Below are 13,007 nucleotides of genomic sequence, written 5' to 3'. Positions count from 1 at the left end.
GAACGTTTGAATGCGTCACGGGGTGGGCGGGGCGTGACAAACAGGGAGAACCAGAGAAAACCAGAATATATTCTCAAATCGTTTGCTTCAAATTGCTGAGGAGGTTAAGAAGAAAGTGCAAAGACACTACACTTTCAACGAAATAAAATTTGTTCTAGCATTGTAAAGTTAGAAAACAGTCAAGCAACTTTTTTTTTTAATTACAGGTACATCTTTATTTGCCTGACTAACTAACCTACTCAAACACATTGAGTGAAGTGCATCGTTTTATTTTATTATTCTCTGTTTTGTGTTTTTAAACCGTATAGACTGAATTGAACCAATATTGAGTGCAATCATATGAAGCAGTTTAAGAAGGGCGGGAAAAGGGGAATTGGACGCCCCTTCCACCAGAGGGCGCCATTAGCAACCGCATTGACTGCGTATGCCTCGAAACGCCACTGTTTCGAGGCTTTTGTTCACAAAATAAAAGCATCTGAAGCCTTGACGAAAGTATTGTGTCCTTCCAAGTGGCCAGAAATCAATTTTTTATTTTATAATTTTCACCAGGCTCTTTTTAGTTAAAGCAAATGTATTGGGAATGTTGATGTACATTTGGGATAGAAAATATTGATTAAAAATCCCATAGATGTGGCTGCTGGTTAAGATGAAAGATCCTTTATCTGTCTTTTTTCTTTTTCTTTTTTTTAATATTTAAATATCTGCTCTTATCTTAATTACATTTTTAAATTAAAAATAAAAACAGGGGGCAGGGGGTCTATAAACATATAGTATATTCCTCCAACAAAGATGAGAAGCTGGAGATGACCATCAAATTCAAATAATTTTATTTGGATGATTGATCTATCTCACATTAAAAAGGTCTATTTTTTTTTTTTAAATATACATAATAACACCAAACCGACTTCTTATTGCACTCCTAAAAATACCTTGGAAAACATTTTTAAATACTTTTAAAACATATTTCATATTTGTAGTTACTTTCACTTCTTTATGTAATCAATTATCTTATTTTCCACCACTTATAAACAGTTTCTGTTAACTGTTACTGTATTATGTTACAACTTGTAACTTGTAACTTGTAAGAGTCACTTGTAACTTACAAGTGACTCTTGGGTGCCTGGAAAATATATGTGTGATGTTGGTTTACGTGCAATGTTTTGCCCTTTACATTAAGCAAGAAAATAGCTGATTACGCTTGAAATGTAAACATTGAGAGAAATGTGAACATACTCTATAATAAAGTTGGGACAAACTCTAATCTAATCCACCACACAACTCTCTGCATGAACATGAAGAGATGAAGATGATAAAATCAACAAGTCAGTCATTTGGTTTTGGTTTATAGCAATGTCGCCTTTTATTCTAATTTCCAATAAACAGAGAATATATCAGTCCCTTATTTGTACAAAAATACCTGAACAGGATACAATGAAGATCCAGGAGCAGTACAGACAGAATGAAGCAAAGCACAGTGGGACTATCTGGAAAAAAGGTTATTTGCTCTATTTTTTATTTCTTTCCCTGAAATGTTTTTTTTTTTTTTTGACTTCAGCTTATGTGTTCATTCAACATCAAAACACAACCAGACAGTTTCACTTGCACTTACATGTAAGTCACTGATGTCACTGGGACTTGTGCGCAACACTAACCAAATGTTAAGATTTAGTAGGTTGATACTAGTAAGTTACAGCTTAAAAATAAACACAGTGGGGGTGGACGGATTGCAATTATGGACCGGAGAACAATCTGAGCCAAGAGGCACCTGTAGCAAAATAGAAAATAGGTGTTTAACAAGAATTCAGATTCTGTTGGATGCACCCATTAGTTAAAGGAGATGAATGAACAGTTACCCTCTGAGTTATCGCAATACATGTGTGAAATGCGTGAATGGAAAGAGAAAAAAAAAAAAAACAGATAGTTGGAGCATGTTGGCGAGTGCATGTGTGGAAGCTTAGCCAAGCGTTGAATATGTTGTGTAATCAGGCCTGACTGACGGATGTGTGGTTTAAAGGTCCCGTATTAGGCAAAAGCCACTTTACTGGAAATGGAAATCAGGCCTTTTCTGATGTTGCAAAGGGCAGACACAAGATACAGAACCAATCAACAAATGTCAGTTTTTATCCAATTCCAAACAGGTGCATTATGCAACTATTGTGGAAGTCAGTTATCATAATTTATCTGCTCCAAAAAAGAAAACCAAGACCTGAGAGTGGCTGTAATACGGGACCTTTAAAAAGAAGGTGTTTTTGAAATAAAATGGCATAAGATTCACTGACTGCTGGCGCACACCTGATGACATTTGACATGTATGAAAAATCCAGTTTGATCTCTTAAAATAAAAAATAGCTTAATTTAATACTGTATATACTGTGGTGTATTTCTTTTTTAATATATAAAAGGTCATTTTGTGGCAAAAACCAAAAGAAAAAAAATACACAATCATGTCAACATACGCACACAAACAATGAAAAAAAAGGAATATAAATCATTCTTCATTTTACACGGGGTTATGAGCAAAAGCATAACGCCACCACACATAGTGATCTGTGACCTAGGTACAGTGTTAGATCTACGTCTTCTCCATAGCTTCACATACTTAGAAAACAACTGATAGCGTATACTGATAATAGTCATAAGCTCTGGTCTGTGTATAGGCTTGCATTGTAGCACAGTGATTATTAATAAGAGGGAAGGGAGGAGGAGGAGGAGGAGGAGAAAAGGAGGGTGCTTGGTTTGCATCCCTCTCTCTGCCACCACGCAGGAGAGGAAGTCAAGCCAGGCACTGGAGGATCGGCTGGGATGCCTCCCGTCCCCCTCGTGGATACGTGGCTTAGCTCGAGTTCAAGCAACCTTCCTGCAACAGTCTGGAGCGGCTTTGCTAGCAATCAGCAGGCTGGCTAGCATGACCACACACACACACACACACACACACACACACACACACACACACACACACACACACACACACACACACACACACACACACACACACACACACACACTGTAGGGTCGTAGCTTACAGGCTGGACACAGGTGAGGAAACAAGGGACGGGGGGTTCAAGCATGATCTCATCCTGTAGCTGACTTTAAAAGAAGGGCCCTGATTGGTGAAGCAGACAGAGCTAGATGGCCGGTGGGGGGCAAAGACGTGCGTATGATCGGTCGTGTGTTGGCAGTGGCTTGCAGATCAATGACAGTTGGTGGAATTTTAACCAGCCTGGCGAACAGGAGGTGAACTTTCAACAGTTTAGTTCAAGTTTGAAGTAAAATCTTCCTCTTAAAACATTGGTTCCGTGGCTGCGTTTTCTTCTTCTTCTTCGATATCCACCTCCATTATAATATAATGTAATTGTGTTTGGTCGCCAGACTGGGACAATTGTCACTGTTACATAATTTCCCATGATGCTTTGTGAAATTATCGCAGAGTTTCTGGCCCAATGAGGTGTCATGAACCAATGAGGAATTCCTGGCATTTGATGGTGATGGTGCTGTGAGAAATGAAAGCGGGGAATGCGGTTTCCAAATCTAACAATACATATCAAATAAGTTGTTTAGGATTCAATTACATTTCTACTGAACTTGGTGACCAATCATAAGCTCTTGCACCGCCCCCCTGAGTTACCCTACTGCCGCAAAGCATTCTGGTGAACTGAGGCTGAGAGCTGATGAGAACGGCTCCTGATCATCTCAAGCCCCAACTGACCTCCGTCACAAACTCTGGTTCACCACTTGTGCGAGCAACTCTGCAGCAACAACCTGGATATTACAGTTCAAGAGTCTGAATTCTACATTTGTTCTTCCTCTCCTGTCAAGACGGCTACGATCGACATTAGCACCGCTAACTGAGACGACGCACATCTTGATGATCACGCAATACACACAAACAACTCACAATCCCCCACAGTGGTCTGCAGTTAAATCATGAAGCTACTTTTACAACAGCATTTAGCATAGACATTGCCCTGGGTGCTTTTAAAGGTGCTTTTTGACACTGATAAAAAAAATAAAATAAAATGAAGAAAGCAGCTGCTGTTAGCTGTCATGCTAAGCTAACTGGTTGCGGACTTTAGTTTGCAAAAATACCAGACCCGGGAGTGGTGACAGTACAATTCTCATTTATCTCTAGGCAAAAAAGGGAGTGAAATACTCATGTATGTAATACTTAAATACTTTAGAGCAACAGTGAGTGTTTCTACCTTGAAACAAGCTTCTGGCGTGCTGTTGGACTACGTGACCTTGGTTGCCTGCCTGGTAACCCCTGATGAGAGCACCAATTCTCTGACAACGCTTTCTTTGGTTTCATCAGCGCAATTGTCATTTTGAAACACACAAAGACATGTCAATTAGTTTGCTATGGTGCATTCCATTTATGTCAGACGTCGTAATTTGGAGAAAGGAAGGTCACATTCAAGTTGGCCATGTTCCATTTGTTGAGTTGGAAAAGTTGTTGTATCGTTTGCTGCCCTTGACATTGTCAGCCCGAACCACCAACACGCAACGTGATAAGTTGCTTGTGAAAGCGCAAAAACAACATATGCACAAAAAAAAGTTGCACAAAACTTTCGGCATGACTTTTTAATGACACAAAAATCAGAACTAGCACTCCTAAAAAGCATTATGCACCATTTTGAATCGATGTTGAATGTTGGCTGCTACTCTTGAGTGAAAATTTCTTTTGTTCGTCCTAAAATTTGGATTAAAAAGTCATTTCTGATGCCGTGGAATTGATGAGTTTAGCAAATCCAAGTTCCGAGGCATCATCGTGTGATGGTGTGTGAAGTGTCGTTGGTAAAATGAGGCAGTTGAGGTTCCAGGCAGGCAAACCAAAATTTTGCATCAAGACACCAGGCCAGTCTCTGTCAAAAGTCAATAAATTATTTAAAAAAAAAAAAAAAAAAAAAAAAAAATCTGATTTTAAGGTAGAAAAACTCATATATTGTTGCTTCAAAAGCTCCTGATGTTTTTATTTCATCTCGCTGAAACATTTCAAATGTTTTGCCGTGTCACTCTGAACGCGTCTTCGATTTCATCCACAAGGCTTGCGATTTGTATTTAAGGCAGGCGACACTCAACAGACTAGTGCGTTGATGCACAAACGATCAATTGAGCTCACATTTCAAGTTGTTTGTCTGATTCCACGTCAAAGAAAGGAAAAAATATATATGTGGGATTGCTTTTCTTGATTTGTCTACGAGAGAGAGAGGGAGCGAACAGTGGTCAGAATTGAAACAATCTGCAATCCATCGATGTCGAAAAAAAAAAAAAAAAAAAAAAGAAAATGTGCAAGCAGTGAGCTCAGGATAGATTTAAAGACATTCAAAGACAAATTCACCAATAAGACTGAACCTTTTGATTTTAAAAGAGTCACTAAAAAAAACAAAACGGTGGAAACTTTGTTTGGCGGGCACGTTTCCAGGAGTCGTTTTCCTCTTCCTCGTCGCCTTCTTCAGACATTGCAGGAGCTCAAGGGAGCACATTCGTTTTCCTCTCTGCCCAACCCCCCCACCCATCCCCTCTTTCCCCACCCACCCCAAAAGAAAAAAAAAAAAACGCGGTAGTGTCAGTCCGAACGACACAGAGGTCCAAGATGTTCCCCAACTCGTCCCGAAAGGCACTGCGTCATCAGCCGCGACTCTCTGTGCTCCCACGCCGCTGTAATCCTATCCCAAAAAAAAAAACTGCTGGAAATTCACATGCATGAGGAGGACGAGGGGAGAAAGGGGGAGTGGGGGCGGGTTGGGGGTGGTGGGGGTGGGGCGAACGGAGAGCAGGGCGGCGGTGGCTTCGTCTGGCTGGAGAAAACAGCTGACCTCCGTCCGCCCCTCCCTCCTCCTCTTCCTCCACTCCCGGGAGTGCAAAACATGTTCTGCATTGAATCAACAGTAATAAAACAGCATTTTAAAATGACATCAAGTAATCAAACTCTACAGGCGAGGCCCCTGTGTGAGCCTTCCTGATAAACATTCCTCTGTCCTGTCAGCAAAAAGAAAAGAAAAGAAAAGAAATAAAAACCCTCGCCGCCACTACTACTAACTTTTTTTGCTGGTCTCGCATTCCGCTACGTCTCTTCTGTCTGCCAACTTCTGTCTGAGCCTTTTATTTTGCGGAGAAGGAGAAGGAGAAGGCAAAGGAGAAGGAGAATCAAGGTCGAGATCAAGGTCGCACCAGTAGGGTTATGGGTCAGGATGCGTTGAGCCATGTTTTTTGTTCAGTTTTTTCCCCCCGGGGTGTAGGGGGGTGGGGTTATTGGGGGTGTTCAGCTTATCCAGACTGGACTGCACAGGTTGAGAAAACTCCTGGATCAGGGTTTTTGCTTCCGATTTTTGTTTTTCTATCAGACCCAGAGAGGTTCCCATCCAATCCCTGATGATCGATGAGGAAGTCAGAGAGGGTGGCGTTCCCACCTCCCCATCCCTGTGGGGGGGGGCGCCACAGCTCCAACCGGGGGTAGGGGGGCGGTCGGGAAGGGCAGTGAGCGGCTCTGAGGATGAACTCCTCAGAGGGGACGAGTCTCTACTCTCTCGTTTTCTCACCGAGGTCACAGCTCGGAGGAGGAGACGACCCGACACGAGTTGAAGGAACCCAGAAGTGTTGCGGCGTTGCTCAATCTGCAGCCGGGGGTTACCTTTCAAAACGTCCGGCTGGCGGCCGGAATCAACTCCTGCTGCGACTCATCCACGTCCGTGTCCACCCCGAGAGAGCGACCCAGACTTTCCTCCGTCTCCTTATCCTCCTCATCGTTGCGGTTAAGGGGAGGGTAAGGGGCAGGTGACGGGATGGGGAAAGGTGGCGGTGTCTTAGGGTAAGAGGTGTGCAAATAAAAAAAACAAACAAACAAAAAAAAACCAGGAAAAGGCATGGTTGCTGGGGTGTCACAAGGCCACGGCGGTGCAGGGGTGCTTGAGCTTGCAGGGCAGCACTCCTCGGTTGAGCTGGTAAAACTCCACCAGGTGGATCAGGTCGGTGAATTTTGTGGCGCTGTCGTCCAGGCTGAAGAACACCTGACCGTCGTCCTCGCACTTTGGAAAAACACAGACGACTGTAAGTGAACAACTCTCGCCTCGCTGGGGGTCAAGGGTGCTGCTCAAGGTCATGTGTATCAGAGTTTACTATAAATTAGCTAAGTGATTTGCTTGAACGTGGTTGTGTGGTACCAACATGGTCTCCCGTGTGAGGCAAAAATCTAACTGGACTTGTTCCTGTGACGTTGAAGCCTTTTAGCCTCTCAGCATTTTCAGTTCAGAACTGAAGAAGCCTTTCTGATGACTTACTAACTGAACCCTTCGACTTTAATATGACCTGGATGACTGAGAACCTTCACAGACATCTGAAAATAAGCGTTCTATGGGTCTTGATGTAGCAGGACATACCTGTTGCGTTTCCATTACCCCTAGAATTGCGCATAACCTAAATATCGCAATAAAAAACTGGTAATGGAAATCCCTCACATATCGCTAAAAGGTTTTAACGCTCTCATGAGGTGGTTTTCAGACGTATCGATATAGAGGTATATCGCAAAAGTCTAATGGATACACTTTTTCCCCATTTTACGCGTCACCAGACGTGACCAGTTCAAGTGAAAATGGCGCGTTACGTTTGGATGGAGGAGGAGACGGAATATTTTGCAAGTAAAAAAGAGAAGAAAATATCAACTATTCTTGACAGCAAACAAAGGTAAACACACAAAAGCAAACGTAATTCTCGCAAATCTCGCGGGACGTGATTTTACAGAATTGCGGCTTATGAGACACGACTGGCCGCAGTTGCAGCTGGTCTAAGATGAGTCCGTCTCGTTCATTGTCACCCACTTCCAAAAAGACCACATCCGAAAGACGGCTTAGTTGAACTAACTTAATGACTGGAAAATGAAACAACAGGGACATTTTCCTCACAGCATTTTGGTGTCACCCAGCTTTTTGTCTCGGGCTGTTTGTCCCAACGAGAAAATCAACACAACGACAGGATTGTTTAAGTTCACATGAAGGTTGGCGCAGGCACTCGCGCCAACCTTTGCGATGGTCTACTCTGTTAGACATTTTATGGCATGGCCAGGTGGAACTTCTGCCAAATAGCCAATGCTGGAATGCTAAACAAGTTCAAACCTGTCATGCTAGCAGTGTAGCTCACTGTAACACGCTGATGGTGTCAGTATTTGGCTCCAATCATCCCAGTCATTGAAAATTAACATTCCCCTTGCAGTTACGGGCCAATTTCCACTTCAGCTGATTCTGCACATACACTCGTCAGTATTCCCTATTTAGGCGAGTTTTCCTCGAGATCTGTGCCTCTTACAGCAAGTGATGTCATATGGGTGAAGCAGACTTTGAAGTCACTTAAAGTTTATTCTTCTACGATGACAAAGTGACTAAAACAGATGGCTGCCTGCAGGCAATGAATGCATATCTCTAACTCTTAGAGAAAAAAAGAGCATGACATGCTTTGGAAAAAGCTTTCTAAGTGAATGTTGAGTGAGCACAGCATACCAGATGGATCCTATAGGTTTTCACCATGAGATTAGGCTGCATCTAAAAGCCTTCAAGGTGCTTAGGGTTTGCAGTCAGGTGGATTTTTTTGGTTAATGCCAACCAGCTTCAACAGCTGGTTTTTGTAAACGGGCTTCAATACGGAACAACATAATTTATTTTCCCATTGTGAAAACATTTATTATCAGCAGCTCTAGAGGTTTTTCTTGACTTGTAATTTAGATGATTGCATTTTTAGAAATGATTCTTTTTCTTTCTATTTCGAGAAAAATTTGTATGAAATACAAAAAAGGGAACTCAAACACTGTGCGTAATGTGTATGCCAGGCCAGTAGCTGGCAGTGAAAATGTCAGAGTGGTCAGTCCTTCACACGCAAATAGTATCACAATCTGTGCACAAATGCTATTTTCACTTTTGATCCTCATCCATCTGGGAAACTCCCGTGGAAAAAATTTGAAAATAGAGACGCTATCAATATATACAAACCTGAAATTCAAAAAAATTTAGCAACAGGTGGAAGTGGGAACAAATCAAGGTAATAAATAAATAAATATAACGCAAAACCGCATTGCACTTGAGCATCGCTAAAGCGCTTATCAGAGCTAGAAACAGCTTTGTGTTCACATGACTAAAAAAAGTCAGAATGTTTTGTATTTTACGTATAAAAAAAAAAAACAGATGCTTTTTACAGACACACATTTTACAAGTGTATCGCACTTTGCACCATGTTGTATAATAGGACTTACAGGAAGGATCTGGAAGTGCTTGATCTTCTGATGGTGGCACAAGGTGAGCACGAACGCCCTGGGATTACTCTGGCTGTCCCGCAACAGGAATAACCTGACAGAGGAGAGAGTTCATTTAGCCCCGGTGAGCAGAACTCCTGACCAAATTCACAGTATTTTCTACACAACTCAAATTCCATTCTGGCGGATTTTGAACCCAAAAACATTTTTAAAAACGCTCGATGACATGACGCTAATGCGGCTGCGGCGCCTTGAGAACTAATCTTAATCCACGAGGTAAAGACTCGGATGCTGTCAGGGCCAAAAGCTTCGTTCTTTGAAGATGGAGTTTACACATTTTTATCTCAACGTAGCTCTAGTTTGGACACATTTAAGAAGCTTGGAGGAGCTCAGTCTTTGAAAGCACCTACCCGTCGACTTGTCCTTGCTGTATGATCATCTTGTGGGCCTCCTCCCTCATGATGCGACCATGAAACCAGACCTGAGTCCTGTGGATGACTGCAACACAGACACTTTGTTTTTGTGTGTGTGTGTGTGTGTTTTTTCTCTCTCTACTGGCCTGGACAAGCAGCAACGCAACACCTGAGCAAACACTCAGACGTCGGCCGGTGTTGACGCTGGCCGAGAGCCAGTGTCTGCCTGGAGGACGCCGCGGCTGTTTGTGGTTAGAGAAGAGAAAGTACCTGTGCTCAGAGAGGATGGGTGCATGGGGCTGGGGCTGCCCAGGACATTCATTCGCTGACTCCGTTTCTGAGTGAGGAAGAGAAGAGCAAATGGATTAGCCAATATATCAGTACAAAAATTTGCCCTGGGGATTATCAAAGTGTCCGGATTCTGATTGTGAGCATGAAAACGGAGTCCTTTCCTTTCAAACTTTCTGAAAAGACAAAAAAAACTGAAATAGTAATTCCTAGGGATGCACCGATACCAATACCAGTATTGGTACCGATATCAGGGTTGAGTACTCTACTTGTACTCGTAAAATACGTGCCAACACCACAACATAGATTCCAGTTGTATATCAATGTAGATGACAATTTTGTTAAATTTGTGTTTGTACTGCAGTGAAACTTGTGACAGTTCTACAAAAACGTGCTGAGGAATGTCGTTCAAATCACATCTGTGGAATAATAAAAAAAACAAAATCAAAGTAATTCTATAAGGTGCAATGGATGTGCACCTTCAGGGCGAAAATGCCAGCGAGCTCTGAAATAAAAAACTGCTACGACGGCAGCATGCACGCTAATCTGTTACAGCAGCAGCGGAGTTCCGAGTCGCTTTCTTCTTCATCGTCTCCTCCTGAGCTTTGTGAGGACACCTTGCAGCGCCGCTTTCCTCACAACTAACAGAGCAACTCATTTGTTTTAATGACACAAATTAAAGAAATTTTTAAATAATATATATATATAAAAATTTTTAATACGAAATGGGAAACAAAGGTTTTCAGAACTGCAGTCCAGAAGCAGCCGCCGCCCTTCCTTCCCGTATTATACATGCAGTTAGCTTTGACGAGAAAAACTAAAAGCTCAGTTCAAAGTTGATGTCTCACCCTCCAGGTGTGGCCCTCCTCCAGGGCGGCGCTCTGGGCCTCCACAGGGTTGTCGATGACGCGGCCCGTCCGTCCGGAGAAATCCATGGCGACCAGGGAATTCTCAGACACGCTCCGCTGTTCCGAGGAAGGGGGAGGGGGTCGGTGTGGCGGTGGGAGGGGGTCGGGGAAGAGTGAGGAAGGAGGGGGGGTACGGGGGGGAGGTAGACAAGGGGCCAGAGGTCAAACAAGCCAGACACAGTCACTGGGGCATGACAAATCCTGTCTGCACACAGGACCACTCCCGCACACAGGAGCAGCGCTGTGTTGGAAAAGTCTCCAAGGCTCAAATTAAAGACAAATGTGCTTCCCCGCTTTACAATAATGTGGTGTTTAGTGAAATTTAGGAGATTACGGTAGTCCCCCCCCCCCCCCTTTAGCTGTTTGATATTTTTTGAACGGGTGACGACAGTCAAACTTGAAGGGCTTTTTTTCAAAAACATGCTGCTTGGTTTCAGCATCCACTCTTACAATTTCAATACATTTTAACGAGTATAAACTTTGACATACACCACTGCATGTTCATATCATGCACGCTAAGAGCTCGGTCACATGGTGCAAAAGCATGCGACCGAGGCTCAATCTCCGCACTGTGATTTTCTTTGCCACGTTACTCTGCAGCGATTTTCTGGTCGGAAAAAAAAACCAAAGGGCGCGACTGAACAGTCAAACAGCAGTAGGATACACACATAGATATATCTGTCGTCATATTCAAAACACAATTGTTGAAGTTCCTTCTAAAGTGTAAATTTCCCGCAAAATCTCAGATGATTTATCCATTTCTGAGACAGACAGTGAAGGAGAACTACGCCTCGCTTGCTTGAGAATTCTGTCGTAGCAGGCGGTAAAAAAAACAAGATTTCAAGTTTGGACATAAACGTTCCATTGCCATCCACTAAAACGACATCCTTTTCATCTTTGGAAATCCATGTGAACGTAACCAGGTTCTCAAAAATGGGGACAGATGTGCAGTGGCAGGCACCTTTGACCCCTCAGACTGAAATCTAATCAAGAGCCACAAGGGTCACAGTGAATTCTGTTGGAAGAGGAGTATTTGAAACACACTGATCACCCAAATGGGGCACCTAACATTATTCTGCTGTGCGTGTAGCTCATCTGGACCTAAATCTGGCTCAGTAGTGACTCCTGGAGGTTCAACTTTCACCTCACTTCCAGAACACGAGTGGCGGCGGAGGCCGTTTGACTAGAATTTTATTTCTGCATTAGACTAATCCTGCTTATGCGGCGTAAGACTTGATCCGGTCTGCAGCACAAAGAGGGACAAAGAGCCAACTGGTTTCCAGTTCGCCGTCAGCCAATTAATGGATCAATCTGGATTTAGTGTTTTTGGCCAAGTGTTGGTGTAGGTGGGGGTGGGGGTGGTGGTGGTGGTGTGGGCATTAGAGCGTGATGTCAGAGAGAGCAGATCCTCACTCACCACGGGCGCAGAGAAAGGCGAGAGGCTGGACTTCCTCTGCTGCGGGACGTTGTAGCTCTGATAGAGCACGATGCCGTACTGCGAGGGAGCAGAAGAGAAGACGGTCAGCAGGTGATCCGACGAGGAACTGAGGTAAAAATGAACAATGATGATCATAATGACGATGGTGATAATTGACGTACTTTGAGCAGCCTGAAGGCCGTCATCCAGCAGGTCCTGCTCTGCTCGTCCTCTGCGCACAGCATCTTCAGCTCCTTGCAGTCGCACCTGGCCTTGCTGGGCTGTCGAAGACACAGCGTTCAACACAACACACAGAACACTTCACCATTGGTTTCACAAAACAATCACGTTGAGCAACAGAATGAGTGCGGGTGGTAAATAGTGAGGCATTTTAAATGCTCCCAGTGCTTTACGACAATAGTGTTGAAAAGCCTTGATTATCGTGACATTGGTAACGGTGGTTAGCATTAGCTGCGAGTAGCTCGTCGCAATGCAAAACCCCAAATATGCAACATGTGCCTTCAAATTTTCCCTGCACACCGTTTCTTTAATAGCTCATCCCTCTTGATTAATTCATTCAGTCCCCAAGTAAAATCCTTCACCTGCACCGTCACCCCAGCGGAAATCTGACACGTTGGGTCAGATTGTGTGTGTGTGTGTGTGTGTGTCAGAGACAGAGAGAAAGAGGCGAGGGGGCCGAGGGTGGACCATCCCAGCTTATCCCCACTGGGTTTAACCCAGATCAACAG

General features: G+C 43.5%; 1 protein-coding gene across 4 annotated transcripts in view; it reads right to left on the bottom strand.

Annotated features, from left to right (window-relative positions):
• Positions 1 to 1,330: 1,330 nt before the first annotated feature.
• LOC142890984 (growth factor receptor-bound protein 10-like) overlaps positions 1,331 to 13,007 on the bottom strand; it is a 54,627-nt gene continuing 42,950 nt past the window's right edge. For all 4 annotated transcript variants that reach the window (XM_076030373.1, XM_076030371.1, XM_076030372.1 and 1 more), the window contains exons 11-17: positions 12,441 to 12,539; positions 12,259 to 12,336; positions 10,782 to 10,898; positions 9,916 to 9,982; positions 9,643 to 9,730; positions 9,233 to 9,326; positions 1,331 to 7,022 (exon numbers count right to left, since the gene is read on the bottom strand). In XM_076030373.1, coding sequence (XP_075886488.1) covers positions 6,876 to 7,022; positions 9,233 to 9,326; positions 9,643 to 9,730; positions 9,916 to 9,982; positions 10,782 to 10,898; positions 12,259 to 12,336; positions 12,441 to 12,539 — 690 coding nt within the window. In that variant the 3' untranslated portion in view covers positions 1,331 to 6,875. The remainder of the gene's footprint in view (positions 7,023 to 9,232; positions 9,327 to 9,642; positions 9,731 to 9,915; positions 9,983 to 10,781; positions 10,899 to 12,258; positions 12,337 to 12,440; positions 12,540 to 13,007) is intronic.

This window comes from Nelusetta ayraudi, unplaced genomic scaffold (genome assembly GCF_046127955.1).
Source record: "Nelusetta ayraudi isolate G7.1 ecotype Tasmania unplaced genomic scaffold, CSIRO-AGI_Nayr_v1 ptg000027l, whole genome shotgun sequence".
Taxonomy (NCBI): domain Eukaryota; kingdom Metazoa; phylum Chordata; class Actinopteri; order Tetraodontiformes; family Monacanthidae; genus Nelusetta; species Nelusetta ayraudi.
The sequence above is the reverse complement of the archived record's forward strand: the minus strand, read 5'-3'. Positions and strand labels throughout refer to the sequence as shown.